Here is a 23,637-nt window from a genome sequence, read left to right as displayed (position 1 = left end):
CTTGCGAAGTCGAACATCGCTCAAGCGCCGGGGCGCGTGTGACATCGATGGTCTGTGACAGTCGCGTCGCGCGATTGAGCGTCTGACGACGCGCGAGGCCTCTTGTCTCGGCGCGCGTAGTGACCACCGCGAGCAGCGTGAAGGAACTGCACAAAGACCAGCTAGACTCGGCTACAGCATCTAACAACCTCTGGCTATCCGTGCAAGCCTTCAATGGCCCATAGTCGCAAAAAACCTACGGTGTGGCCTACCATTGCCGGTACGGTGAGTACAGAGCGATCAATACCACCCCAAGCGCGTACAGATACGGAGACTGCCCAGACATCTGAGGACGAGTTTTGGAGAGACGATCCGTTCCGTGACACGGACTACTGGGTCGGAGCTGAAGGTAAGCCTCAGTCAGCTACACGATTGGCAGCTGTACTGATGGCTCTCCTGCGACGTTGTCAGAGAGCTTGAGATCAGGCGACAATGAAACCACTCCGACCGCTGGGCAACGACCTTCAAGCTCCCGGAGAACACGGTCGAGACATAGTCCACGCAAGAGAGTGCTGGTTGAGAAGGGCATTGGAGCTACCAACCTCGGTAAGTCGTACCAAAGGTCCTGCGCTGTTAGCGCTCACGAGTTCCATCTCTCACTCATCAAGTGACGGATGAGGAAACGCGCAACCAAGATCCGTCTTCCAAGGGAAAGGGACCGTCGGTATATCGACGCGTCGGGGAAGTGGCGTTGTCTACATTTCCGTCCAAGGCAAGGAGATATTACCCAGTCAAGTCACAACGATCTGTTGACTTCATAGTCATCCCAGACGTCAATCTCAAGCTTTCGCAGTTCAGACGGGTATGATACGGATGAGGATGAAGGTCGGTTGCGTGCCCTAATTACAATCCGTCATACTAACGTATGTCCTTATCAACAGTGGATCAGAGTGCGTCGGAAATCCACCCAACTAAGCTCCCAGTGCTAACAACTTGCAGTGCTGCAAGTCGATACAGACGTAGAGGTCGATTCGGAATCGCTTTCTGCACTGAGCTCACGCAAACCATCCTTCGAATTCTCCGAGCCCTCGGTGTCCCGACTTACGTCCTTTACGTCGGTTGAGTCAAATATCCCGGCCGTCAAAGCACCCGCGACCGGGCGCAAACGGACGTACGAATATCCGAACCCCGATGGCCCGCCCTCTCCTCTCAGTCCGTCCAAAAAGCGCGCATCGCAGTCGGAGAGCGCACTGGGTGGCACCGCCGCGGGTTGCTCGATCTCGTTCCCGCCTCCGAGACTCCACATCACCCCGCAAACTCGCACTCGACCTCCCTCGCCCTCGAAGCCATCTCCTGCGGATGTGAGCCCGAGCCGTCGGGATCGCTGGATGAAAGAGATACAGGAGGCACTGGCCGATACGGCGAAAGTGGGGGAAGATCCCAGCCGAGTAGACGTCACACCTCGAGCTACGATCGCCTCGGCTGCCCCGTCTCGTGGACCGTCTTTCCGAGGCCCGTTCCGCAGTTCCAAGGACGTTGCCGCGAACACATCGAGCGGCGCGCGGGCCCGCCAAGCGGGGCCCATTGAACCCCCGAATTGCAGTATCATCGCTCATGACCGCAAGGTCCAACAGATGATGGACGTGAAACGCATCTCGTGGGGCGTCCAGTACGAGCTCGCACGAGGAGTCTGCAGTGGTCGGTGGCAGTGGAACGACGTGACGGCTAAGAAGCTGGATACTCTCAGAGGGACGGACAGCGAGGCCGCGCCTCGAGTCGAGTCAGTTATGCTCGACGCGAATGTGTCCAGAGGCGCATATGCAGCTAGTCTACCACTATGGTGAGCAGACTTACTCCGCCTTCGACCTTTGGTCTGACCGCAGGTCACTTGCGATAGGGTGGAGCTGGATCGTGAGCAGGCAGCGCTCGAAGAAGGCACCAGTCGTGGCCTCGGTCTTCGCGGCGAGTGGAAGGGCGACCCGAATTGGTACGGTGGCAAGATCCGCCAGATCGCCAGCGTCGTTGAAAGCGGCGACGGCTTCGTCCTTCGACTCAAGTCGATGATGAAGCGCAAGTCGAACCGCTTCGCGCGCTACTTGGGGTCGCGCCGGATGCTGCAGGTAAAGCTGCCGGACGACAAGCTCATGCGCAAGCGAGGCGACGACGTCCGTCGCTTCATGCAGAGCAAGTTCGTTCTGTGCGGGCGGGTCTTCGCTGCGTTCGCCGCGAAGGACGGCAAAGTCTTCCTGATGGAGACGAAGGAGGACTACGACCGGACGGCGGATGGTGCCGATCGCTCAAGAATGTCTGTCGAAGAGTTGGTCCAGTGGCACAACCCTCTGGACTGTAACAGCAATCAGGCAAGTACCTGTCCCTACGCTTTCTAGGCATAAGCTCATATGCCTTTCTATAGCCCGTCACTAAGTGGGTCACTCGCTTTGACCTCGGACTGTCGGATACAGTCCCGGCACTCGCATTCAGAGGCGAGGGAGTTGATATATTCTACATTGACGATGAGAGTACGCAGTGTACCTGCTTATACCCTATCATGCATGTACTTATAGTGTTGTTGTATGTAGCCGCTCCTCATGCAGGAGGGAAAGTACCTGCCGAGAAAATACTGACGGACGGTTGCGGTTTTATGAATTGGGCCGCCCTGGCTGCTATCGCGCGAGCACTCAAGTATACCCGGTTCCCGACTGCTGTCCAGGGACGTATTGCTGGCTCAAAGGGCGTGTGGACACTCCATCCCCATGATCGATCGCCTGACGACCCACCCAGGATATGGGTCAGGCCGTCGCAACAGAAGATCAAGCATCTCAAGCTTACATTGTCTCATTGTATCTTCGAGCTCGTCGCGCCACCGCGTGTCTCTGTGCCGTCGCGCTTGTCACGGCACACTCTCATGGTTCTGTCACACAACGCCGTGAGTGACGAGGCCCTTGTCTCGCTAATGGAGGCCGGTATCGATGAGGAGGTCCGAGCGCTGAGTGCGTTCGACGACCCCCATCTCCTTCGCGCGACTGTGGCGGAGGTTGGGCGCATCTTCGCTGCCAGACTCCAGCGTCTTGCGTCGGGGTCAGCGCGTTTATTTGGTCTCGGTCGCGAGTGGGGCCAAGACTCCGATCAGCAGGAGGAAGAGGAAGACCCGGAGCATGGTCAGCTAGGAACTCTGGTGGATCGCAATGAATATAGCGGCGAGCCGGTCAAGGTACATGAGCGAGCTTCCGAGATGCTGGCAGCGGGGTTCAGGCCGCAGGAGAACCCCATACTGTTCAAATCCCTTCGGGACATCATCTCCTACAGGATCACTGAATTAATCAGGGAGTACCACATCACTGTGCCTCGGTCTGCAGATGCATTCATCGTCCCAGGTATGGCTTGTTCATTGGATGGGATTTTCTAGGCTTATAGATATACGGTGTTAGATCCTTATGGTGTACTTGAACCTGGTGAAATTCACTTCAGGGCGTCAGATGATCTCAAGGATCCGCTGGATGGTCCTGGCGCCAACCAAATCACAGGAAATGTTCTGGTATGTCCTAACGATTCTATCTATTGTATGCAATTGAACAATAGAAACAGGTATATCGTAATCCAGCAAGGCTCCCTGCAGACATTCAGAAGGCAATGTTTTCGCATACACACTCTAACATAGTACTAATGGACTGCATCTGTAGGTCTCTGCAGTAGCTCACCCGATGCTGAGTGACTATGTGGATGTCATAGTATTCCCAACGAAAGGGCCACGGTCACTGGCCAGTCTGTTGGCTGGGGGAGGTATGTCACACAGAAGCCTCACATTGATGGATGCTAAACGTAGCAAATATAGATTATGATGGAGGTAAGTTAGGACTTGGTGTAATGAACTTGTCTCTGATCAAGCCACTATACAAGACACTTGTGTCTGCATCTATGATGAGCTCCTTGTACAGTCCTTCGAGGGCTCTGCTACCACAGATCCCCCTGAGAATTTCCTGAAGGATAACTTCCAATCACAGGAGCATATCCAACAGGTATCTGAGGTTCTGGAGGATATGAAGTCATGCTCTACTAGCATGAGAGAGCCATGCTTGCAGCAGGCTCTCTTGGTTGGTATGATTAGCCCAAATGTAGGACAGTATTCAGTATTCCATGAAAACTCAGCCTACCTATATGGTCTTGCTCACAAGCATACCCTTCATAATGCATGGATGTATGAGGCCATAATTGTTCTACAATGAAAACAGACTAACTGATATGCTTCTGTAGGTTCAACACAGTGTTGGACTCCAAGAAGACTGGCCTTATTGTCAAGGAGTCTGTCTTTCATGAAGACACCAACCACTACGGCCATGCCCAACCTCCCTGCATGAAACCAATAGCTGGTGTTGATGAAGAGACGGAGCAGGGACATCTTGGATACACCCGACCATGTCCACAGAGAGATCGCGGTCTACCTCCATTCATCTTGGACCAGCTCCTCACAGCTGGCAAGGCCCTCGAGACTCGGTTTCTCCAGAGTTTTGAGACCTTGCAACCTACATTGGCTCATTCATTCGATGTAGATTTGTCAAAGCCCTGGGCTGATGCTGACTCATGGGCCACCAGGCTGCAGGAGCAGCGGAGGTATGCAGAGCCACGCAATGATCTGCAGCAGATCCACCGTCATGTGGAGAAGCATGTCCGGTTGTGGCAGCTCGCGGCTGGCAAATCGACCGCAACACCGTCCCGCACTCGACGAAAGCGTACCGCGTCAGTCGCCAAGCCATCCGACGATTTCAAACTGATCGCGAAGTCGTTCGCGGACGGTCCGGAGAACGTCGTCTTTTATGACGTCAAGACGATATGTACACTCAAAGCGTCGTGTGCGTATAAAACGAACCCGAAGTTCGCGTTCTCGGTCGCGTTTTACGACCTCTGTCGGATCAAGGCCGAGTCGTTTGGCATCGCACCGCAAACGCGGGAGTTCGCCGACATGATGGCGGTGCCTTCCTCAGTGAGGCGGATCCTCACGCAGAAGGCATCAGGATTATGACACGGGGCTCAGGTTTGCTTTCTTTGTTTCATCAATGGGCGTCGAACTTACCCTCGGCCAGACATAACCATACGAACATATTCATCGGACACTCAGCTTGTTGCGTCGGACCGAGAACGCGAGCGAGGAGACTCAGTCGAAGAATCGCGGATTGAATTGCATCACGAAAATTGTATCAACTCGTCGGATATTACACGGATATTACATTGCATGCTAGCGTCGTCATCCCAAGCAGTGGCCTCTGGCAGTTAGATTACCATGCAAGACGGATGCGGTTGGCAGAAGCAGATGTCATTTTGCGGTCGCGGCCAAGAAGCGCCAATGGTGGGATACAAGAGAATGAGTTGACAAATGGATCCACCAGCAGTAACGGACATACACCGCGGTCGCTGGCAAACACGTCTACGCGTCCTCGGAACACGCTGCCCTACCACGATGACTGACGGCCGTCGGACGGCTGTCGTTGAAGAGAGGCCGCGTGCTGTACAAGGAACGGCCGTTGCCCACGGTTAACGTCAGCGGGAACCGCTGCTTCAGCGAAGAGACCGCATTGCGCGGTACAAGTTTTTACCGATTCATCCGGTCATCTAGCCATCGAGCCGGTCAGCTCGTCAGAATACGGTTGAAGAACGCAGACAGCTGCGAAGCTACTAGCAGAACTATGCGAGAGATGGGTCAATATCTCGCCAACGTTGGACGAAAACTCACACGTAGTGTCTTGGAGCGAAGAGACGTAGACTCCGTGGACTAGCGTATAGGATGTATCCGTCTTGGTTGGCGAACGTTCGCAAGCGGACCGGCTAGAGGCCCGCAGGGGTACGCCCTAGTATCACCGTCGAAGGCCTTCGTTTCCACGTGGACAGCTTCTTTAGCACTACTAGGAATGCTACAACAATGCCGCGTGCACCCGTCCGGACCATGAGGACTGTCGGCGGAATGAAGGTGTTGCAAGTATTCGGGAAGCAGCACGAGAGTTTTGTTCCGTTGTGCTTTACCCGCGGCGCGTCGTGGGCAACGAAGATGGGTAGAATACGAGTGACCCGGACGTTTGGCGCATCTCCGCTGAATGGACATGAGTACCCCTGCCGAAGAACGAGCAGAATCGAGTCAGCCAATGCAGACCAGAGATAATACGACGTACTCAGAAATATGATGCGGCCCAACACTTACGACAGTGCGACTAGGAACACAATCAGCATCTCTGAGCGAGGTTAATGGTCTCCAAACGTGTGCTTGTAGAATGAATAGGGTGTGGAGCGCGTACATGAGTAAATTGATTGGCTACCGTCAATGCAGACTTGTGTATACCAGTAAATTAGGTGTCATAGGATCGGCGATGTCCACAGCTCACGGTCCGCCTGTGCTCTCCCGAAAACCCAAACTCACGGGAAAGCACCGATACCACCATCAGCAAACGTGCAAGTCGCTTATTCGATCCTTAGACACCTTACTAAGTCGAGTAAGTGTATAAGGGCACCAAGCAGCACTGCTTAATCAAGAAGATCCATTCTCTTGATTAAGACACCCGGTCGTTGACGTGCTTAGTAAGTAGCGTTTAAGCTAGCGTTCAGACTAGATAAGCAGTCATATAAGGGAGACAAGCCGGCACTCGAGGTATGCAAGCACTCATCAAGTAGCATTGTTTGACATAAATGAGCGTGATATAGACCGCGCGGAAACCAAATCTGGCCGCATTACGCACATAGCGGTGTAACGAATGTACAGTACGTGGATTAGGACCGAAACGGTGATGGTATGAGAGTCATGTACAGTACGTTGATTAGCCCCGAGCAGTGGGCATGTGTAATGAATGTACAGTATGGCGCCGAGCGAACAAACGTAGACATACACAGAGAGTACATCGATGGGTCATTGAAGAACGAGAAGCTGTAAATGACTCCTGATAGGACGTTCAGTCGCCTACAAAATGCAACAAAATATCAAGATACTGACGCACGGACCTCGCCATTCTGACTCACCGCCATCATCATCATACTCATCCTTGTTGGCGTCGTCGCTGTTTAGAGCCTGCGGCGAGCCACCAGTGTCTGGCTCCCCGTCCGAGTCGTCTACGCCATCGACCTCCAACGGATCGGAGGTGCCGAAGTTCCCCGCCGTTCCATCAAGTTGTTCGTCATCTGAACCACCTGGATGATTTGCGTCAAGCTCGCCCAAATCATCAGCCAGCGATGATTGTCTGACGCCAGTGCCCTTATCGGACTCGGACTCCGAGTCGGAGCTGTCGAGTAGCCTGGCACGGTCGTCCTCTGGGCCCATGTCACAGTCGGAGCTCGCTGACACTTTGCGACGTCGTGCTTTGCCCTTCTTCGCATAAGGTTCTGCACCGACCACGATTGCGTCCCAATCTTCTAACTTCAGCTGCGCGATGCTTAGTAGGTACGATTCGGTAGCGTCATTCCATTTGTCAGTCTTGAAGTGCCAGGTGGGATCTTGACGATCTGGCTGATAGCGTACACCCGACTCAAAGAGCGTGAACGCGCGCTCAAGCTAGTAGAAAATGGGATATTAGAACCAGCAATACAGCAGCAATGATAGATACCGTACCGCAACACAAGCGAGCGCAAGTGCTCCTTGCGGCTCATACATCATGTAATACTTGTCCATGGTTCCGTGTGTTTCGGTGAGATGAGATGCGAATGTCTCGAGCACGAACTGAGACTGGAATGCACCTCTCCGCTTCTGGAAGTCTCATAATCAATGGCGGCACTATAGCGAAGCATTGCACATACCGGAGTGGTTGTTTGCCATATGAAGGGTTTCTTTGGCCCAAGGGCATACTTCACGTAGTCGGCGCGTGACTCTGGTGATGCGTATTGCTCGCCAGCATCATCGAAGAACTGCTGGACGACCTCTGTGGCTGTTGAAGCGAACTTGTTCCGCCATTCAGCGAGACGTTGGATCATCTGGTAAAGTAAGGTGACTTTACACTCATATAAAAGGCGATGTACGACACGCACTACTCCAAGAATAGGACCCGCAATATCTTCCGCTGATGCTGGAGGGTCTCCGTACACCCGCTTCCAGATGTGGTTGAGATTGCCGATCATCGAGTCATTCGCGTTGTTGGCCCAAGGATCGCTGCCAGTGGCATACATGTCGTACATTGTTGGAACGTACGTGTTCCGCCAGCGAGCAAGACAACCCGACGGAAGGTCTTCATTCTTGTATCGGATAGACTTCTCCCGTTTACGGCCTTTGGCAACACTGTCCTTTGAGGGTGCATGAGTGATCGAGACGATACCCTAAATGATGCGGTCCGCATGCCGGTTCAACGATTAGGATGCAGAGTCAAGCACGGATCACTCACCATGGCCGTGGTGCGCACATCGCCCGGCTCTGGAGCTGCGGCCTCGTCATCATCATCGCTCGCAAATCCTCCCCTCCTGACCTCCCCCGGCAGACCCGGGTTGCCTTCGTGAGCTTGATTGGACATTGTCGACTCGGAGTCCTGTGGTGGTTGCATCTTTGACCACTCGCGTGCAATCTGGATAACGGTCCGCGGACAAGGAGTTCCAGCAAATGCAGGGCTCCTAGAGGCAGTGGCTCTAACGCGACGCACCGCCTTCTTAGGAGTAGCTGAGGCTGCTGGCCTTGAGCCAGTGGGCGGCGTCCAGCCAGATTGTATACCAGCAGGGGCCTTCGTCTTCGCTTTCTTCGCCGGACGTCTGGGACAAACTGTCAGCAAGCACCTACATAAGCTGTAAGTCCAAGTAATACTCACGTTGCCTGCGCGCGGGGCTTAGAAACAGGTGTTGTAGTTGAGCCGTCCTCCGAGTCGGCAGGCGCCTTGCGCTTTGTGCCACCAGAGGCGCCTGTGGCGGCCGCTTTACCTTTCCCGCTGCCTGCGGCGGTACTTGCACGACCCTTCTGCTTCTCGTTCCCCGACGCACTCAACAGTGCCCTCTGTGTGGTGATCGCGTCTCGTCCCACCTTGCGTGAAGCTGGCTGAACGTCCTTGTCCTGGCTACCTGTAGTATCACCGTCAATCTTGCACCGCCACCCTTGCATACGGTATCGACCAACCATGTGCAGCTTCGCTCTGAAGCGATGCATTATGCTTGAGAGCCGTCATCCATGGTAAGCACCTCTTCATCTATAGAACAGGTTGTTCACTGCTCACTTGACGAATAGCCTTGGCTGCAGAACTAGCTGAGCCCGAGGCTGACTGTGGTACGCCGGAAGCAGATGCCTTGCGCGTTGAGGATGGAGGCTTCATACTAGGTACCGTCCCCATACTGCTTCTCTCTGACTCTTGCTGACGCACAGAATTTTGCAGCCCTGCAATTTGCACAACCTTCTTACGCGTCTTTGCTGCTACAGCGGCTTGTCGTAGGTCAGCTTCTGCTCGATCAGCTGCCACCTGAGCTGACGACCGTCGTGTACGTAGCGCGTCCAGGGCAGCGATCCCGGGATGCTTTGATGCATTGGAAGGCCGTGTGCCGACAGCCATGGTGCCGTGGTAGTTGCAGGTGCCGGGGCTAGGATGCCAGAGATGACGAAACCGAGACAGATAAAAAAGGAGTGGATGTAAGGTATCAGAGAGTGTTGAATAGGACGGACGTTACTGGAAGAATGTACGTGTCGCCTTTTGCTGGCAACGCAGAGCGTCACTCCAATTGTTTGAACTCCCGCTCGCCAACGTGTGACCGCTCTCTGAACGTAGCGTCCTGCCATCCACAATCCTTCGACAAGGCTGCAATTAGCCTCTATCCTCCTCAATGCATCCCCGTCGCCGTACGCAACACATACGGCGATTGACTTGTACATTCCCAACATGCGACCGAACGTTTATCAATGCATCTGGTCGGACACAGCACTGGAACGTCGTTCATCTGCCGGCCCTCTCAATGGGACAGCCCCCTGTTCCTCACCGTGCTGAGAGCCCAGGAAGTCCTCAGCCCTCGGAGCATGACCGTGATGATGACCGCCGGCCAAACGACAACGAGGATTTTGAGGAGTTCCACTCAGACATAACAGGTGTGTTCAGAGTGCATATTTCACATATAATCTGACACGACTGACATCGCGGAAAGCGTTTAATTGCGATGGAGACGATCATGTCCTACCCGTGGGAGCCCCTCCGCCTCCACACGAAGATCCTCCTCATACAGACTGGACGCCGTTCGACAGCCGGAACGAGTTTGAGGTTGCGAACTTCCTGTACAAGACGTGCCAGATGCCCCAGAAGCGAGTCGACATGCTTATGAGCCTCTGGGGTGCCTCTCTCATGAAGCATGATGACCAACCGCCCTTCGCTGACAACGCAGATCTTGAAAATGTGATCGACGCAGCGACTATGGGTGACATACCATGGAAGTCATTTTCTGTGCACTATACGGGCGCTGTACCTCAGGGAAATGTCCCGTCATGGATGACCGCAGAACACGAGGTCTGGTACAAGTCGCCCCGCGCTGTTGCACACCAGATCATTGGGAATGCGGACATCTCGGGCGAGTTCGACAAGGTTCCCTACCGTAAGTTCGTCCATGTTGAGGGTGCGCAAGGGCCGCAACGTCGGTTTGGTAACTTTATGTCTGCAAATTGGCCCTGGGAACAAGCGGTTTGTACACGTCAACTATTCAAATGTGCTGCGGCCGTACTAACTTTGCACCGCAACAGGACATCATTGCTGAAGACGAGAGAATGCACGGAACGATGTTCTCACCCATCATTCTCGGTAGTGACAAGACCACCGTCTCTGTAGCAACAGGTCAGAATGAGTATTATCCTCTATACATGTCACTTGGCAACGTTCACAACAATGTCCGCCGGGCACATCGAGATGCCTTGGTTATTATCGGCTTCTTATCTATACCAAAGTGTAGGTTTTCTAGCTTCCGAGTCACGAGATGGCGATCAATGTACTGAATCTCATTGTTTTGCAGCAAATCGCGCGCACAAAAAATCGAAGCAGTTCCTCAAATTCCGGCAGCAGCTTTTCCACTCCAGCCTCGCCGCAATCCTAGACTGTCTACGACCATACATGGCAGAGCGGTACGACCTTGTTCGGTGTGGCGATGGCTATTTCCGGCGTGTCGTGTACGGTCTCGGCCCATATATCGCTGATTACCCTGAACAAGTCCTCGCTGCGTGTATTGTTCAAGGATGGTGTTCTTTGTAAGCGATGCCATTAGTGACAGATTGATCTCACATCTTACTGGCAACAACAGCTGTGACGCCCATCGTGAAAACCTTGGACCAGGCGCGGATCGCCGAACTGAAGCAATCAGAGAAGCCCTAATCAACACGCTAGACCCGCGGGTTCTATGGGACGAGTACGGCATTGTCCATGACATTATCGTGAGTCCAGTACACATGCTTCTTGTCAGGCGATCATGGACTTACAAGACGCCGTCTGCAAGCCTTTCACAAATGATTTCCCCCGAGCGGACATCCATGAATTATTATCAGGAGACCTCTTACATCAAGTAATCAAGGGCGCCTTCAAAGACCATCTTGTGACGTGGGTCGGGGAGTATCTGGTTCTCGAACATGGTGAGGCACGGGGAAAGGAGATACTCGATGAGATAGATCGACGGTATGTAATCATTATATGGCACGTTTATCTGTCTTAGCTCCTAACGAATCTCACAGCATTGCTGCCACGCCTTACTTCCCAGGGCTCCGACACTTCTATGAAGGACGTGAATTCAAACAATGGACTGGTGATGACTCAAAGGCCCTGATGAAGGTATGCATCACGACGTACCACTTAGGACTTGACAAGTGGCTCACTCGGAACAACTTCCTGATTAGGTCTATCTGCCCGCAATCTATGGCTTAGTGCCTGATGATATGGTCCGCGCTATCGCCGCATTTATGGAGGTCTGTTACCTCGTCCGGCGATCAGTTCTGGACGATGTCGATCTGGTCTCAATTGCATCAGGAAAAGCCCCTTTTCAGAATATGTCAAATTGCGGAGTATTGTATGTAATAATGAACAATTTGAACTATTCACCTGTTCGGAATATTATAGGGAATTAGCTACCCCCCCGAACTTTTGTACGAATTTCAGACAATATACAGAGTATGCGAGTGCATTATGTGTACCTACCTCATTGTTATCTGTCACAGATTGAAGAATACAGCACATATGATCCATCATTGTTCATGTTGTCAGAAGCCTCACACAGACAGAACATATTAGGAACATTATATGAATTGTGAGGTAGTACTGTGAACTATCTAGACGGAGCGAGTACATGTGGTGAACAAACAAAGTACTACTATTACTAATTAGCAAGCCTGAATTCTATATTCATCATCTCTCAGAGGTACTACTCGTCCAGTATCTGCTCCCTCAAACCCATTCTCATTGCCAGACTGCAACAGCACATGAAGGTTGTGGCCGAGGCTGAACAAACACAGACGTTAGGGAAGACACATAAGGAAGGCCTAGTACAGGTGAAGTTACTAAGCATCACCAATTGAACGAGATGTACCATGACATACCGCAGTCAAAGCTAACACAAGCATTGTTGGCGCGACTTCACGTTCGGACGGAGCCGTCACCGGGCGTGGTTCGGAAGATACGGTATACAGCGCGGGAGCGATCGGGGAGGAAGCGCTACTCTCGTCGACGCGGTAGCCCCCGCCGCGTCTGTCGGCACGTTGAGCGTGAACACGAAGGGTTGACGGGAGTGGCTGATGGTCGGGGTTGAAGTTAGCAGGCACAAGGTGAACACGGGGAAGAGACGCACGGGGGGCAGACGCAGTGGCGGCGGCGCTGTGTTCCTCTGATGGTGATGGGAACAGCGACTGCAGTGGGAACCTGGCACGCAGTGGCAATGCGGCGGGATGAGCGGAGAGGGCTGCGACACGCGGTGAGAGCCACACGGATGAGGGTGGTGAGTTGGGCTGTGAGGAGGGTCAGCAGAGCGGATAAGACATACAACGTACCTTTTATGCAGCCTCTCGGCCGCGCTAGCCCTCTACCCTGCATCCGCGTCCTTCGTGAGCACACTAACGACACTTTTGCGGCGTCGTTAGTGCTGTTATGTACTGCTAACGTGTCGCGTTGGACGCGCGTTGACGTGTCAGATTGGTTACGACTCACCTATACCTCTGACAGGCCCATGACGGGCCTGTCTCTTCATGGAACAGCCGCATTTGATGTTCTTGTGGTTGCGCGGCGGGCGAGCGGCGCAGGGCAAGGCCGTGGAGGCTCGTAGAGGAGGTAAAGGGAGTTTGCGAACCGCGCTGGCAGTGGACGGACGCAAGCGCTGTCGGACTTGCCTTATGCGGCAGAATTTTCACGTGATGCGGGTACGCGGACACCGCGCGTTTCTGAAGTCCAAGTCACCCAATAGTCAATAACTGCGACGTCGCCTCGCCGCCGTCGTCCTCCCACTCAGAGTCACCTCACCGCCGCCGTCCTCCCACCCACCTCGCCGCCGCCACCAACACCAACACCCGCTGGTGCCACCGCCCACCAGTACATGCCCGCCACCACCTGCCAGCACGCACCCACCGCCGCCGCCGTCTCATGCCGCCGCCTCGCTGCGCCGCGGCCGACGACAAATGGGCGGTGGACGCGTGAGCACGATGCGAAGGTGAGTAACATCGCACGCGATCGAGCTGACTAACGGGGAGTATGGGGCAGGGCCGGTGCGCGCTCGCTGACCCAGCGCGCACATTGGGCGGGCGACCAGGCGACAGCGCATACGCCAACCGCGAGCGCGCTGGGCGAATGCCCAGCACTGCACGAGCAGATGAGCAGGTGAGTGAGCAAGCACACAGGCACAGGACGCGGATTAGCACCACGCACACGGCAACCGCGAGTGTGCTGTGCCAATGCCCAGCACACACACACGGCCGACGAGCGCGCCGCGACTACACGCATGGCCGACGAGTGCGCCGCGACTACGGGCACGGCAACGAGCAGGTGGGAGGGTGTGCGGGCAGCGCGGGTGGACAGCTGACGGTCAGCGTGGGCCAGGGCCGGGGCGTGCACGCCGACCCAGCGCGCACGCCGGGCGAGCACTCAGGCGACAGCGCACACGCTAACCGCGAGCGTGCTGGGTGAATATCCCGCACGCAGGCATGGCCGACGAGCGCGCCGTGACTACGGGCACGGCAACGAGCAGGCGGGAGGGTGTGCGGACAGCGCGGGTGGACGGGAATTGTGCGGACGCACACGAGCGGCTGCTCCCGCCTGCGGGCGAAGGGTCGGCGGGGAGCGGATGGCGGGAACGTGTGGGCGCAAGTGCGAGTGAACAGCCTGAGGGAGGACAGCGAGGACAACGGGGTGCAGGCAACAAACCCAACGCCGCGCAGATACCACCGAGGTAAGCAAACCCGCGGTCCACCGCCAACACCGGCGGTGTATCCGGGAAGGGTACGGGTTTGCGGGTTGCGGGTGCGGTATGCGCCCTGCGCACTCACGGTGCTACCCGTGTTTTGGGACACTAACGCCGAGCACCGCGGTCTACGTCCTCGACGACGACCTATGCCCTGCCGCCCTATCATGTTGATTATCAGGAACATAATATATATCTTGTGTTGTGGCGTAATGTCCCAATGTTGAAGTACAAAGGACTGAACTCGTGTAATGTACACCGAATTGTAGAATTGATACAATTTTCTTAATTTTCTTCGGTCTGTTTCACTTGTTGACACTAAGACAAATATTACTACGTCATGTGCTTTGTTCATTCCGCTAATACTGCGGAATGCATTGATCATTAGCTATGTTCTGTAGAACGCATCAATCGTTACCTATGTTCTGTAGAATGCATTGATCATTACCTATGTTCTGTAGAATATGTCTACATTAGCTTCGTTCTGCACAATACTCATAACTTCTAACAAATTCTCAAAAGGGGGTTTTCCTGATGTGAGGCCGCGCTCCAGCAATTCCGGCATTACCGCCAGATCTTTCAGGACTCTGGGGTTCGGCCAACTGGCTTCTCGCTGCCTCGGATGCACGCTTTGGATCACTACATACGACACATCCAACAGTTTGGTGCTCCGAATGGCCTGTGCTCGTCTATGACCGAGGCGAAGCATATCAAAGCTGTCAAGGAACCGTGGCGTCGGTCAAACCGTTTTAGACCACTCGGGCAAATGTTGCTGACAAACCAGCGGCTAGACAAGCTCGCTGGAATGCGCAGAGACTTCGAGCGTCGTGGGATGCTCGAGGGTGACTCGTTAGTAGCCGCACTTGCTGAGCTCATGCAAGAGGATGAGGACGAGCAACCACCACTGGTTGACGCTGATGGTGCACGCGCTGATGAACTTGAAGCCGACGAAGATGTTGATGAAGCCGACGAAGGTGCTGATGAAGCCGACGAAGACGAAGGAGACGAAGATGAAGATGATGGCGCAGTTAATGGGCCACAGGTACATGGATTTGTATCGCTCGCACGGCGTCGAGGTATGTTCAACTCAGATTTTCGCCGTGGCTTCTCAATTACTCATGGAGCAATTCATCTCGTAGTTTGTGGCTTGCCGAATACCCTTCGTGCGCTCAGTGAGCAGATCGGACGTCCCGAGCTGCCAACCTTACTGCGCCAATTTCTCTATGATCAACAAAACCCAGATTCTGAAGCTGCTGGAGACGAGATCCCAATCCGCGAGTGTCCAGTCGTCAACAGTCGATCAAGAGTCCACGTCTTCCCATCGGCCGTGGCGACGTTCTACGCGCCGAGCGATGATTCTGGAATTGGTGGCATGCGGCGCGAACGCATCCGGACCGTATCGAGTTGGCGCAAAGGCCCACCGCGCTATGATTGTGTCTTCGTGGGCACAGATCCTTCGCAGCAAGGAATGCGGAGCATGCACGCTGCCCGCGTTCGCCTCCTCTTCTCGTTTCGGCATGACGATGACGTAACCTATCCCTGTGCCCTTGTCGAATGGTTCGAACGTGCGGATGACGAGCCTGATCGCTGCACAGGTATGTGGATAGTCGAGCCTGATCTTTGTGCAGACAATTCCCGCTATATGTCTGTCATTCACTTGGATTCAGTTCTTCGACTCGCACATCTTATCCCTGTCTACGGCGAAGATTTCCTCCCACCTGACTTCGACTACCAATATTCCTTAGATGCTTTCCGGTCCTTCTTCGTCAGTAAATTTGCCGATCATAATGCTCACGAGATAGCATTTTAACTTCAACTTGGATTCGGACGTTACATGTATTCCCTTACTCCTGATGTCTATCCTTATTTGCGACGCATACTTGATATGCGCTTCATACACGCTTACGCCTTAATGCTGCTTGACGGTGCATCGTGCTGGTAAACTGCAAGTGTCGTAAGACATACTAAGACTGTCAAGACAAACAAGGTGAATCATAAGCATACAAAGCGCCGTAAGACCGGTTAAGTAACTTGCACATTTGCTGATGACTGCGAACGAGAACTCATTAGTCGTGCGGGTACCATCGAAGTGCGAACACTTACGACAACCTCTTAGTCCGCTCGTCGCAAGAAGCTACGTATCACTATATCTAATCTCAATCATCAGCGGGAACATCCATTCGGTGAGACGCAAACCTATAAGGCACTGAAGAACAACGCATCATACAGACACGGTATAGGTGAGCCAACGGAGCGATGAAGCAGTCAATCAGAAGTTTGTGGTTTGAGGATGATAGCGCAGTTGAATAGTAAACGTGGGATAGTGTACACAGCGGAGGAAGGTCCTCATACCGGCTATCCAGAGACACGCACGCGCACAGTAAACGCGAGATGTCGAAGAGCAATACAACCAGCAATGCTTCTGGGTGGTCCAAGTTGGGTGGAAGACAGCGGGTGACGTTTTCTGTCTTCAGCCGGCCAGTCACAAGTCGCCAGATGAGTTTCCGGGTCTGGTAGTTGCCCTTTTTCCAGCTGATGGACGGCCTCATGTCTTTCTGACGAGAAATCAACGACGTGCGACGCGTGTCTAGGTTTTCCGAGTGCCGCAGGCTTCATGGCAAGGCAAGCATCTAGCGAAACCATATGACACCGAAGACAAAGCAAGCACCGTGACTATACCCATTCGAGCTCGTAGGGATCGAAGAAGAGTTGTAAACCTCTGCCGGGCGACAGACCTTCAAAGCTTCAGGCGTGGTGGTGAGTGAAGGCGCGAGTTGAGGCGCGCGAAGTGGGTGGCTGGCTGGCTGTGGCTGGGAGCCCGTGTTACTTACAGTGTAAGTTACAGTCTGCCACTTTCTGTCAAGTTGCCTCCAGCCTTCTTCCACCAATCTTCCACCCTGCGCGACTTAAGTACACGAAGCGGAGCCATGGACTCGGCCATCATGATGCTCATTTTAACCCCGCACCAGCTGCCGTGGCGCTGAACTTCAGTGACACACGTTCGGACTTCCGGATCCTGCATCTAGCAGACCTCCGAGTCTGCGTGGATGCGGAAATGTCATGACCTCTCCGCTCATGCACAGTGAAGGTAAAGCTCTACTGCTATCGTCTGACGCCCCGAAAATCCAGAACGGTGTACGTACAGCACAGAATGCTAGGCTAGCTGTTGTTGTCCGGAAGTCTCCATGAAGCACAATTGCACGTTCCCTCGGTCCATCATCTCGAAGGCCTCGAAGGTCTGCGTAGAACTCGCAACCCAAATATCCGCTTGTTCTAGTACACGACCAGGAGCTCGGTGAGTGATATCCAGGTAAGGGTTCGTCTCACGAAGTTATGCGTGATACGCCGAGAGTATCCGCATCGCGAAGGTTCGCCTGGTCAGAGGAATAGTACTACCTAGGGGCCTTTATAATCTGTGATGGTTCGTAGACATTTCACCACTGATTCCCCATGGATCGCTCTTACTTGCTCACCGTTCCATTCGCCATTTGTCTCTATGGCGTCTTCAAACGACGTTCGGTACGAGCGTCGTGCCGTGTTGAGACATTGGTATATGACGTTCTGCACACAGATCTCAAAGGAAAGGCAACCTCCCGTCGTTGATATACCGGTGCGCGTCGCCCAGCTTTCATTAATCTTTAGGTGCTGAATTTCCATCACAGGCCGAGGATATCTTCGCCAGACCGAAGGAAGCGTATTCGGCCGCCCTTGAGGCATATGGCCCTGTCATCGCTGTGCATCGGAAAGGAAACGTGAGTCCCGGCTATTGTCTGCCATTTTTCATATATTCAAGACACTCAGCTTGAATACATCGTTGGTCCTGAGTACGCGAGATATGTCCTTACATGCGACAAGCTATTCAGCTTCGAACAAGGCTCCGCTGCGGTAGGTGCCCAGAATCATCCGCATCGGCGTAAATGTGCTCAAGTTGGACGGGCCCGTCAGATCATGAATTTGCAACCGATCATGGCTATTACCCAGGGCGCCCTCTTCCAAGACCTCAACGAATTTGTTCGAGAAGGTATTATCGCGAGGATTGATGAGATCGTGTATAAGAGTGAGCTGCAAGCATTCTCATGCGGTCCGGTCACTCACCACGTCTGCAGTATTCCCCATCTATGACCGTGACGGCTCATTTTTCGTGGACGCTGTCAGATTGTCTCAACAGGGTCAACCCCAGCCTGATTCCTTCCAACATTCTCGTAACACCATCTCCGAGACCACCCTTATTCTTCTGCTGGGTGAAGTGAGTCTTCGGCTCTGGGTACCCCGTTTAGCTCCTGACCACAGAACCTTTACAGGCCTACGTGAACGAACGGAACATGCGAATCATCGAAGACGTATCGAACGGGATGGCAGAACTCACGGGTCAGTACCAGAACTTCTCGTTCCTGGGAAGATACCTGCCCTGGCTATGGGTCTTTCTCACCTGGTGAGTTCGATGTGTCCGCAGGTTCACCGTCGATCGCTCTTACACAGCATGCAGGATCAACGTGATATTGATTAAGATACCATTCGGCTTCCTGCGTCTGCTTGGCCCGCAGCTCTGGGCGGACGTGAATCAATTTGAAACCAACGTTGCATCCGGCATTTCCCCGCGGGACGAGGTAATTCTTCTACCGCGATATGACGATTCAGTCACTGAAGGAAGTACCTCTGATAGCCTAAGAATGTGTTGTACCACATCGTCAAGACGTACTCGCCCGACGGACGGCGAATTGGACTCTTTCGCCGAATCTACATCGGCGTTCTACTACTATGGTGAGCCGTTGTTCTCACCGCGTATACGCGAATAGCTCAGGGCTATGTGGCAGCCTGATCTTTGCCGCAGTACACACCACGTAAGTGTGTCATGTCGTTCTCGGAGACGGTCACCGGAATAAATCATCGGTCATAGGACGGTCGTCTCGCAATGGGTGCTCTTCCAGCTCGCTGCGCACCAGGAGTACTTGGCCCCGTTGCGCGAAGAGCTCCTTAAGATCCGCGAGGAAGACGACTCGGGTGCTATGAGTTTGACCGCAGCATCTTTGCGCGAAGCGCACTTGCTTGACTCGTTCATCCGCGAGGTAATGCGGCTCAAAGGGGATACCATTTCGACCATGCGATTCACCACATGCGACGCGCCGTTGGGCGAATACATAATACCCAAGGGTGAGTACTTGACTCGCCGCTCAAATTACAGGGGAATCAGGACGGAAATGGCTTATATCCATAACTGCTGCAGGGTCCTTCGTGACACCGATGTCATGCATGGTTCACGAGAATCCAGAGACATTCGGTGACGAGGCGTCGGACTTCAACGGCTTCCAATGGGCAGAACAGAACAAGGATGCAGCAATGACCGGCGCGACACACATTGTCTTCGGACTCGGCCGCTTTGCGTGCCCGGGTAGGGTACTCGCTATAAATGGTCAGTTCGCTACCTCGTCCGGGAACTGCCTCAGCCTGACGATGTCTACCGGGCCGATACAGAGATCAAACTTATTGTATTGTGCCTGATAGGACGTGCCACGCCGAGTCTTCTCGAGGGCCGCTTCGAAGTTACGGACCCCCTTAACACAGTCACGCAGCCTCCTAAAGGAACTCTAGTCTTCACGCCACTGGAGAAACCCCTCCTCTAGACGTCTGCCATACTCCGCACCGACACCCTACCCCTCGTAGCTCATGATCCTTGTTGCTCTACATCACGACATCCGCTTCTCGTGTATGTTGCTCTAACGATGCTTTCGATAACAATCAGTATGTAGCATTGCGTTTCCGTCTACCCATTCGTCAGGTAGATATGCGGGCTGCCAGCGTAGATGAGTCACTCAGCCATTCGGAGCGTTGACGTACACACGACATAGATAATCATTTATATATGAAGACAGTTCTCTTCTATACGATCAAGCTCGGTAGATACTATGAAAGAGCGTGCGTCCATGGTAGATCAAAGAGCGTAGAGATATTCCAAGCATTGTCCCAAATAACACAACTGTCTACAATCCTGGAAAAGGTATACAGACAAATGGCAACAACATCACCAAGAAGCAGGACGGCCTGGGCCGGCCTACGATCGCAAGTACGAATGTAGACTACGTATTTCGAGAGACGATCACCGGCGGCTAGGGCGGCCATAGGACTGTAAAAGAAGACGACGCTCAGTGATTTGCCGGCCTGGTTCTTCAGGCGCTGAGCTCACCCGTGTGACCTTCTGCTTGACGAGCCGTTTCTGAAGGAGTTTGGCCATGCTACGAAGGTCGGGCAATGTGAATATAGGTATGACAATTGCCATGACAGGCAATGCGATGATCCAGAAACTGTAAACAACGCACAACACATCGGTTAGCGGTCGACCACGAGAGATGGTGAGTAGCGGGACCAAGAGACAGGTCCGAGTGAGGGAACAGCGGGGACATCGATGAAGACGTACATTATGTCACTGTGCCCATGCATCACGGACCACATGTTCTCGAAGTTCATACCCTGTGGCACGGGAGCGCAAGAGCTCATGTCAGGCGTAGACTGCCATCCTTAGAATTAGCACGTACGAAGTATCCGGTCAGGAGGGTCAACGGCAAGAAGATGATCGTGGCGAGGGTAAGCCGACGCCTAGGAGTGCCAGAGCAATTCAGTGCTGCGGATAGAGGGACCACCGGCAGAGTGCGCGTACATAACTTCGTTCATTTCGTACGAAGCCATCTAAGGGGCAGCAGTATCAGCGACCATTCGCAAACCCAAAACCGAGGCCTAGGATCATGCAGAAGCACATCCAGCTCGGATAGGCGGAGTTGCCAGGCCGATAAGTGGAAGACGGTTGCCCGGAACAGTCCTGCATCGGTGTGCGTACAAGGCAACCGTCCATATCGGCGCGCACGCGTTGATGAGACGAGCAAATCGCAGGACCTGGCGCAGTGCTGCTGCAAATTCCAGGAAGAAAAAGGGCCACGCACATTGAAAGTGTAGTTGATCAGATTTTCGCTAACGCCGGCAAACATCTCCAAGCTAGAGAGGATATACTCCATATGGTCATGGACATCCGCCTGGCGAGAACAATTCTTAGTCAAAAACATCCATGGCACTGCCCCAAGGTCAGCCTCCGCGCCCTGCGAATCTCTGCACGAAGCCTGTCCAGCCAGATCCACCCCAAATGCACCGATGGCATGTGGGATGACCCGAGAGGAAGTCCCAACTCCAGCAGAGTCATACAGGGTGCTTGCGGGATCAACGCGAGGACAGTGTGCTACGTACCAAGTAGATCTTGGCTTTGTGACTCATGTACCCTTGAATCTTCATGCCAGGGTCGACCTTTTCGGACATTGCCGCCACTCGGTCGTCGTCGTACCGCCGCAGGCCATAGATGACCGTCTTGACCGGCTCGAGCGTACGTTTGTGAAGGATCAGATCGCCCTGGAGGATATGCACTGGTGGGGCGAGGCAAACTGAGAAATGCGAGGGATAGGAAGCAGGAACAACATACAGCGTCGAACGGTCTCCATGCTGGGCTTGATGAGCACCTCCTGTTCGATCTTCAGAATTCTCGCTTGATATTCTTCTACCACCTCCAAGGCGGAGTCCACGACTGACAGCCAGCCGGTAAGCTAAGCCTTGACATGTACAAAAGTGGGTCAGACGCACTCAGATCTAGCAGACTCTGCACTAGGAGCGACGGGTCTGCTGTTGTACGTAGACCGGTATGCCGTTGGCGCAGACGATTGGTGATGGGTTCTGTGAACTCCACACTCGGGTCTGGAACAACTGGTTGACTTTACGTATCCCGCAGCGCAAGTCAAATGCATACCACTGTTAATAGAGATAACTGTGCCTATATACAGCAGGTCAGTGAATAGGTATAAAAAGGCATATATCACCGGCCCACCGTCACGAAAAAGGAAGATACACAAGGGGTGAATCTTGACGGCGACCCGCGCGCCTTTCTTGAGTTCGCGAATGAGCTTCATCTGGCGTGCGACTTGTTTCTGGATTTCCTCGAGTGAGTACGGCCTTCCTGCCGAATAGTCATGACGAGCAGCAGACCTTGTTGTCATCAGCTGGAATCTGGAGTCGCTTCATTTGTTGATCTTGCATAGCCAAATGCTCCACATCCTTCATGTCCTTCATCTTTGCAGTACCGTTCTTCAGCGACCCGCGCTTTGTCGAGAACCTTGATGCGCGCGCACTCCCGAAGACAGTACGATCATCGTCTGGCAGCGCGGTCTCCTCTTCGTCCTCAGAGTCATCGATACCAATGCCGTCGGGCGACTCCGACCGCGGGAGGTTGGTGAAAGAGGCGTCGGGTGTCCCGTAATCGTCTGACGTGAGCGAGTGGCAGAGAATACGGAGGAAAAGGTGTTGCGGGTAGTAGTCCGCTTTGGAGCGAGAATGCCGCCGCTGGCTGAGTAGGTCCTCGATGGCAAGGGGGTGCATGTCTAGGCGACGTACGCGTCAAATTCGATTTCAATAGCAACGAGAGCGCACGCACCGTACTTGAGCGCGAGCGCGCTGATGACATCCCAACTAATGCCACCTACATTGATCCACCGCACACGCACCCAGGGATCCCTCCTGCTCGCCGACGGGTCCCTCAGCATGTTGATGAATTCGTTGTTCGTCATCCGGCCAAAGCTGGTGCGTATCGTCGAGTAGTCGACTACCTCGATCACGCACTTCTGCTTAACGCCGCTGTATGCGATGTTCGCGGAGGCGCGTCGAGGATCGACACCAGGCTCTGCACCGATGCCTGGTCGAACCATAATCGAGGACGCGGTGCGATTCATTGTCATGACCTTGCGCACCGTCGCGCGGAAGCGGTCTCCAGGCGTGGTATATGCGCGGGGCTGCACATTGTCAAAGTCTGGCCGTGCCGGTGACTTTGCTGTCGATGCTTGCTGCTGGGCATTGAGGAGGTCTGGGGCTGAGACGACGTCCGGGTTCAAGTGCCGCGGTCGGCCGTCCTCCGCTGTGATCACCGGCTCTGGCGAGTCTGACCGTTGCACCTCGGCCTCGCGCATCATGGCCTCGTCGAGGTCTGGCGTGAGCGAACGACCCTCCGAGTCGGTGAAGCTGTTTTCGCGAGGCATCTCAGAAAATACAGTAGACGACAAGTTGCGTAGGCGGCCGTGAAGAGAAAAGAGGGGTATCTATGGCCTGCGTTGGGAGTTGCTTCGAATGAAGGTGTGCTGCTTCATAGATTAAGGGGCAGTTGCTGCACAACGCTCCCGGCGCCAAGTTCCGCAATCATAGACATTCCGCCTGGACGATGATAGCTTGTCACCGCTAGTCTACGCATTACAATATTTACAACAAGCTCAGAGACATGCATAGCGACTCGCCACGATTCGT

At 53.9% G+C, this 23,637-nt stretch overlaps 8 protein-coding genes across 8 annotated transcripts; 4 read left to right on the top strand and 4 right to left on the bottom strand.

Moving 5' to 3' along the window:
• The first annotated feature begins 101 nt into the window (after window positions 1–101).
• C8Q71DRAFT_790478 (RNA dependent RNA polymerase-domain-containing protein) lies at window positions 102–5,076 on the top strand. Its single transcript, XM_047925313.1, has 16 exons — window positions 102–264; window positions 322–388; window positions 451–585; window positions 648–751; window positions 810–864; window positions 921–929; window positions 979–1,819; window positions 1,877–2,339; window positions 2,393–2,498; window positions 2,559–3,353; window positions 3,408–3,514; window positions 3,565–3,606; window positions 3,660–3,759; window positions 3,812–3,823; window positions 3,877–4,174; window positions 4,231–5,076. The coding sequence occupies exons 1-16, from the start codon at window positions 214–216 to the stop codon at window positions 4,994–4,996; spliced, it is 3,951 nt and encodes a 1,316-aa protein (XP_047772961.1). The 5' UTR covers window positions 102–213; the 3' UTR covers window positions 4,997–5,076.
• Window positions 5,077–6,611: 1,535 nt separating this feature from the next.
• Window positions 6,612–9,070, bottom strand: C8Q71DRAFT_851719 (uncharacterized protein; the record flags this gene model as incomplete). The annotated part of the gene is made up of 8 exons (XM_047926770.1): window positions 6,612–6,916; window positions 6,976–7,504; window positions 7,562–7,696; window positions 7,747–7,920; window positions 7,975–8,259; window positions 8,325–8,501; window positions 8,577–8,682; window positions 8,739–9,070. The coding sequence occupies 8 exons, from the start codon at window positions 9,068–9,070 to the stop codon at window positions 6,909–6,911; spliced, it is 1,746 nt and encodes a 581-aa protein (XP_047772960.1). The 3' UTR covers window positions 6,612–6,908.
• Window positions 9,071–9,589: 519 nt separating this feature from the next.
• On the top strand, window positions 9,590–11,801 carry C8Q71DRAFT_728076 (uncharacterized protein; the record flags this gene model as incomplete). The annotated part of the gene is made up of 8 exons (XM_047921916.1): window positions 9,590–9,751; window positions 9,832–9,994; window positions 10,051–10,577; window positions 10,637–10,727; window positions 10,903–11,026; window positions 11,188–11,317; window positions 11,347–11,555; window positions 11,612–11,801. The coding sequence occupies 8 exons, from the start codon at window positions 9,590–9,592 to the stop codon at window positions 11,799–11,801; spliced, it is 1,596 nt and encodes a 531-aa protein (XP_047772959.1).
• Window positions 11,802–12,358: 557 nt separating this feature from the next.
• C8Q71DRAFT_790466 (uncharacterized protein) lies at window positions 12,359–13,211 on the bottom strand (the record flags this gene model as incomplete). The annotated part of the gene is made up of 4 exons (XM_047925312.1): window positions 13,074–13,211; window positions 12,718–13,021; window positions 12,470–12,661; window positions 12,359–12,412 (listed from the first exon to the last, which is right to left on the bottom strand). Coding segments are annotated over exons 1-3 (474 nt in total), but the record flags the coding sequence as incomplete, so codon positions are not given.
• Window positions 13,212–13,333: 122 nt separating this feature from the next.
• Window positions 13,334–13,955, bottom strand: C8Q71DRAFT_790462 (uncharacterized protein). The gene has a single exon (XM_047925311.1). It carries the CDS (start codon window positions 13,857–13,859, stop codon window positions 13,599–13,601), a length of 261 nt encoding a protein of 86 aa, XP_047772957.1. The 5' UTR covers window positions 13,860–13,955; the 3' UTR covers window positions 13,334–13,598.
• Window positions 13,956–14,858: 903 nt separating this feature from the next.
• On the top strand, window positions 14,859–16,235 carry C8Q71DRAFT_406693 (uncharacterized protein). Its single transcript, XM_047918358.1, has 2 exons — window positions 14,859–15,392; window positions 15,456–16,235. The coding sequence occupies exons 1-2, from the start codon at window positions 14,939–14,941 to the stop codon at window positions 16,124–16,126; spliced, it is 1,125 nt and encodes a 374-aa protein (XP_047772956.1). The 5' UTR covers window positions 14,859–14,938; the 3' UTR covers window positions 16,127–16,235.
• Window positions 16,236–17,605: 1,370 nt separating this feature from the next.
• On the top strand, window positions 17,606–20,148 carry C8Q71DRAFT_790446 (cytochrome P450). The gene is made up of 14 exons (XM_047925310.1): window positions 17,606–17,626; window positions 17,685–17,835; window positions 17,888–17,926; window positions 17,979–18,068; window positions 18,118–18,201; window positions 18,262–18,373; window positions 18,423–18,562; window positions 18,618–18,748; window positions 18,803–18,923; window positions 18,980–19,077; window positions 19,131–19,157; window positions 19,214–19,467; window positions 19,541–19,726; window positions 19,789–20,148. Exons 2-14 carry the CDS (start codon window positions 17,767–17,769, stop codon window positions 19,935–19,937), a joined length of 1,500 nt encoding a protein of 499 aa, XP_047772955.1. The 5' UTR covers window positions 17,606–17,626; window positions 17,685–17,766; the 3' UTR covers window positions 19,938–20,148.
• Window positions 20,149–23,499, bottom strand: C8Q71DRAFT_790440 (uncharacterized protein). Its single transcript, XM_047925309.1, has 13 exons — window positions 22,778–23,499; window positions 22,333–22,724; window positions 22,175–22,274; window positions 22,097–22,120; window positions 21,934–22,044; window positions 21,776–21,877; window positions 21,547–21,719; window positions 21,249–21,338; window positions 20,969–20,997; window positions 20,847–20,907; window positions 20,729–20,781; window positions 20,498–20,615; window positions 20,149–20,437 (listed from the first exon to the last, which is right to left on the bottom strand). The coding sequence occupies exons 1-13, from the start codon at window positions 23,373–23,375 to the stop codon at window positions 20,411–20,413; spliced, it is 1,878 nt and encodes a 625-aa protein (XP_047772954.1). The 5' UTR covers window positions 23,376–23,499; the 3' UTR covers window positions 20,149–20,410.
• Between the last annotated feature and the right edge of the window lie 138 nt (window positions 23,500–23,637).

Source organism: Rhodofomes roseus (assembly GCF_022264815.1).
Source record: "Rhodofomes roseus strain CIRM-BRFM 1785 chromosome Unknown C8Q71scaffold_38, whole genome shotgun sequence".
In the NCBI taxonomy this organism is placed as follows: domain Eukaryota; kingdom Fungi; phylum Basidiomycota; class Agaricomycetes; order Polyporales; family Fomitopsidaceae; genus Rhodofomes; species Rhodofomes roseus.
The sequence above is the reverse complement of the archived record's forward strand: the minus strand, read 5'-3'. Positions and strand labels throughout refer to the sequence as shown.

Bases quoted from the DNA above. Each gene is read 5' to 3' on its own strand.
- C8Q71DRAFT_790478 (XM_047925313.1), top strand. From the start codon at position 214: ATGGCCCATAGTCGCAAAAAACCTACGGTGTGGCCTACCATTGCCGGT. The intron at 752-809 runs GCAAGGAGATAT...TAGTCATCCCAG, and splicing joins TGTCTACATTTCCGTCCAAG to ACGTCAATCTCAAGCTTTCG. The intron at 3,607-3,659 runs GCAATGTTTTCG...CTGCATCTGTAG, and splicing joins TCCCTGCAGACATTCAGAAG to GTCTCTGCAGTAGCTCACCC.
- C8Q71DRAFT_790462 (XM_047925311.1), bottom strand. From the start codon at position 13,859: ATGCGTGTAGTCGCGGCGCGCTCGTCGGCCGTGTGTGTGTGCTGGGCA.
- C8Q71DRAFT_406693 (XM_047918358.1), top strand. From the start codon at position 14,939: ATGCACGCTTTGGATCACTACATACGACACATCCAACAGTTTGGTGCT. The intron at 15,393-15,455 runs GTATGTTCAACT...TTCATCTCGTAG, and splicing joins ATCGCTCGCACGGCGTCGAG to TTTGTGGCTTGCCGAATACC.
- C8Q71DRAFT_790446 (XM_047925310.1), top strand. From the start codon at position 17,767: ATGGATCGCTCTTACTTGCTCACCGTTCCATTCGCCATTTGTCTCTAT. The intron at 17,927-17,978 runs GTGCGCGTCGCC...TTTCCATCACAG, and splicing joins CTCCCGTCGTTGATATACCG to GCCGAGGATATCTTCGCCAG. The intron at 19,468-19,540 runs GTGAGTACTTGA...TAACTGCTGCAG, and splicing joins CGAATACATAATACCCAAGG to GGTCCTTCGTGACACCGATG.
- C8Q71DRAFT_790440 (XM_047925309.1), bottom strand. From the start codon at position 23,375: ATGCCTCGCGAAAACAGCTTCACCGACTCGGAGGGTCGTTCGCTCACG. The intron at 21,878-21,933 runs GTGCGTCTGACC...GCTGGCTGTCAG, and splicing joins GCAGAGTCTGCTAGATCTGA to TCGTGGACTCCGCCTTGGAG. The intron at 20,998-21,248 runs GTGCGTGGCCCT...GCTGCCCCTTAG, and splicing joins TGATCAACTACACTTTCAAT to ATGGCTTCGTACGAAATGAA.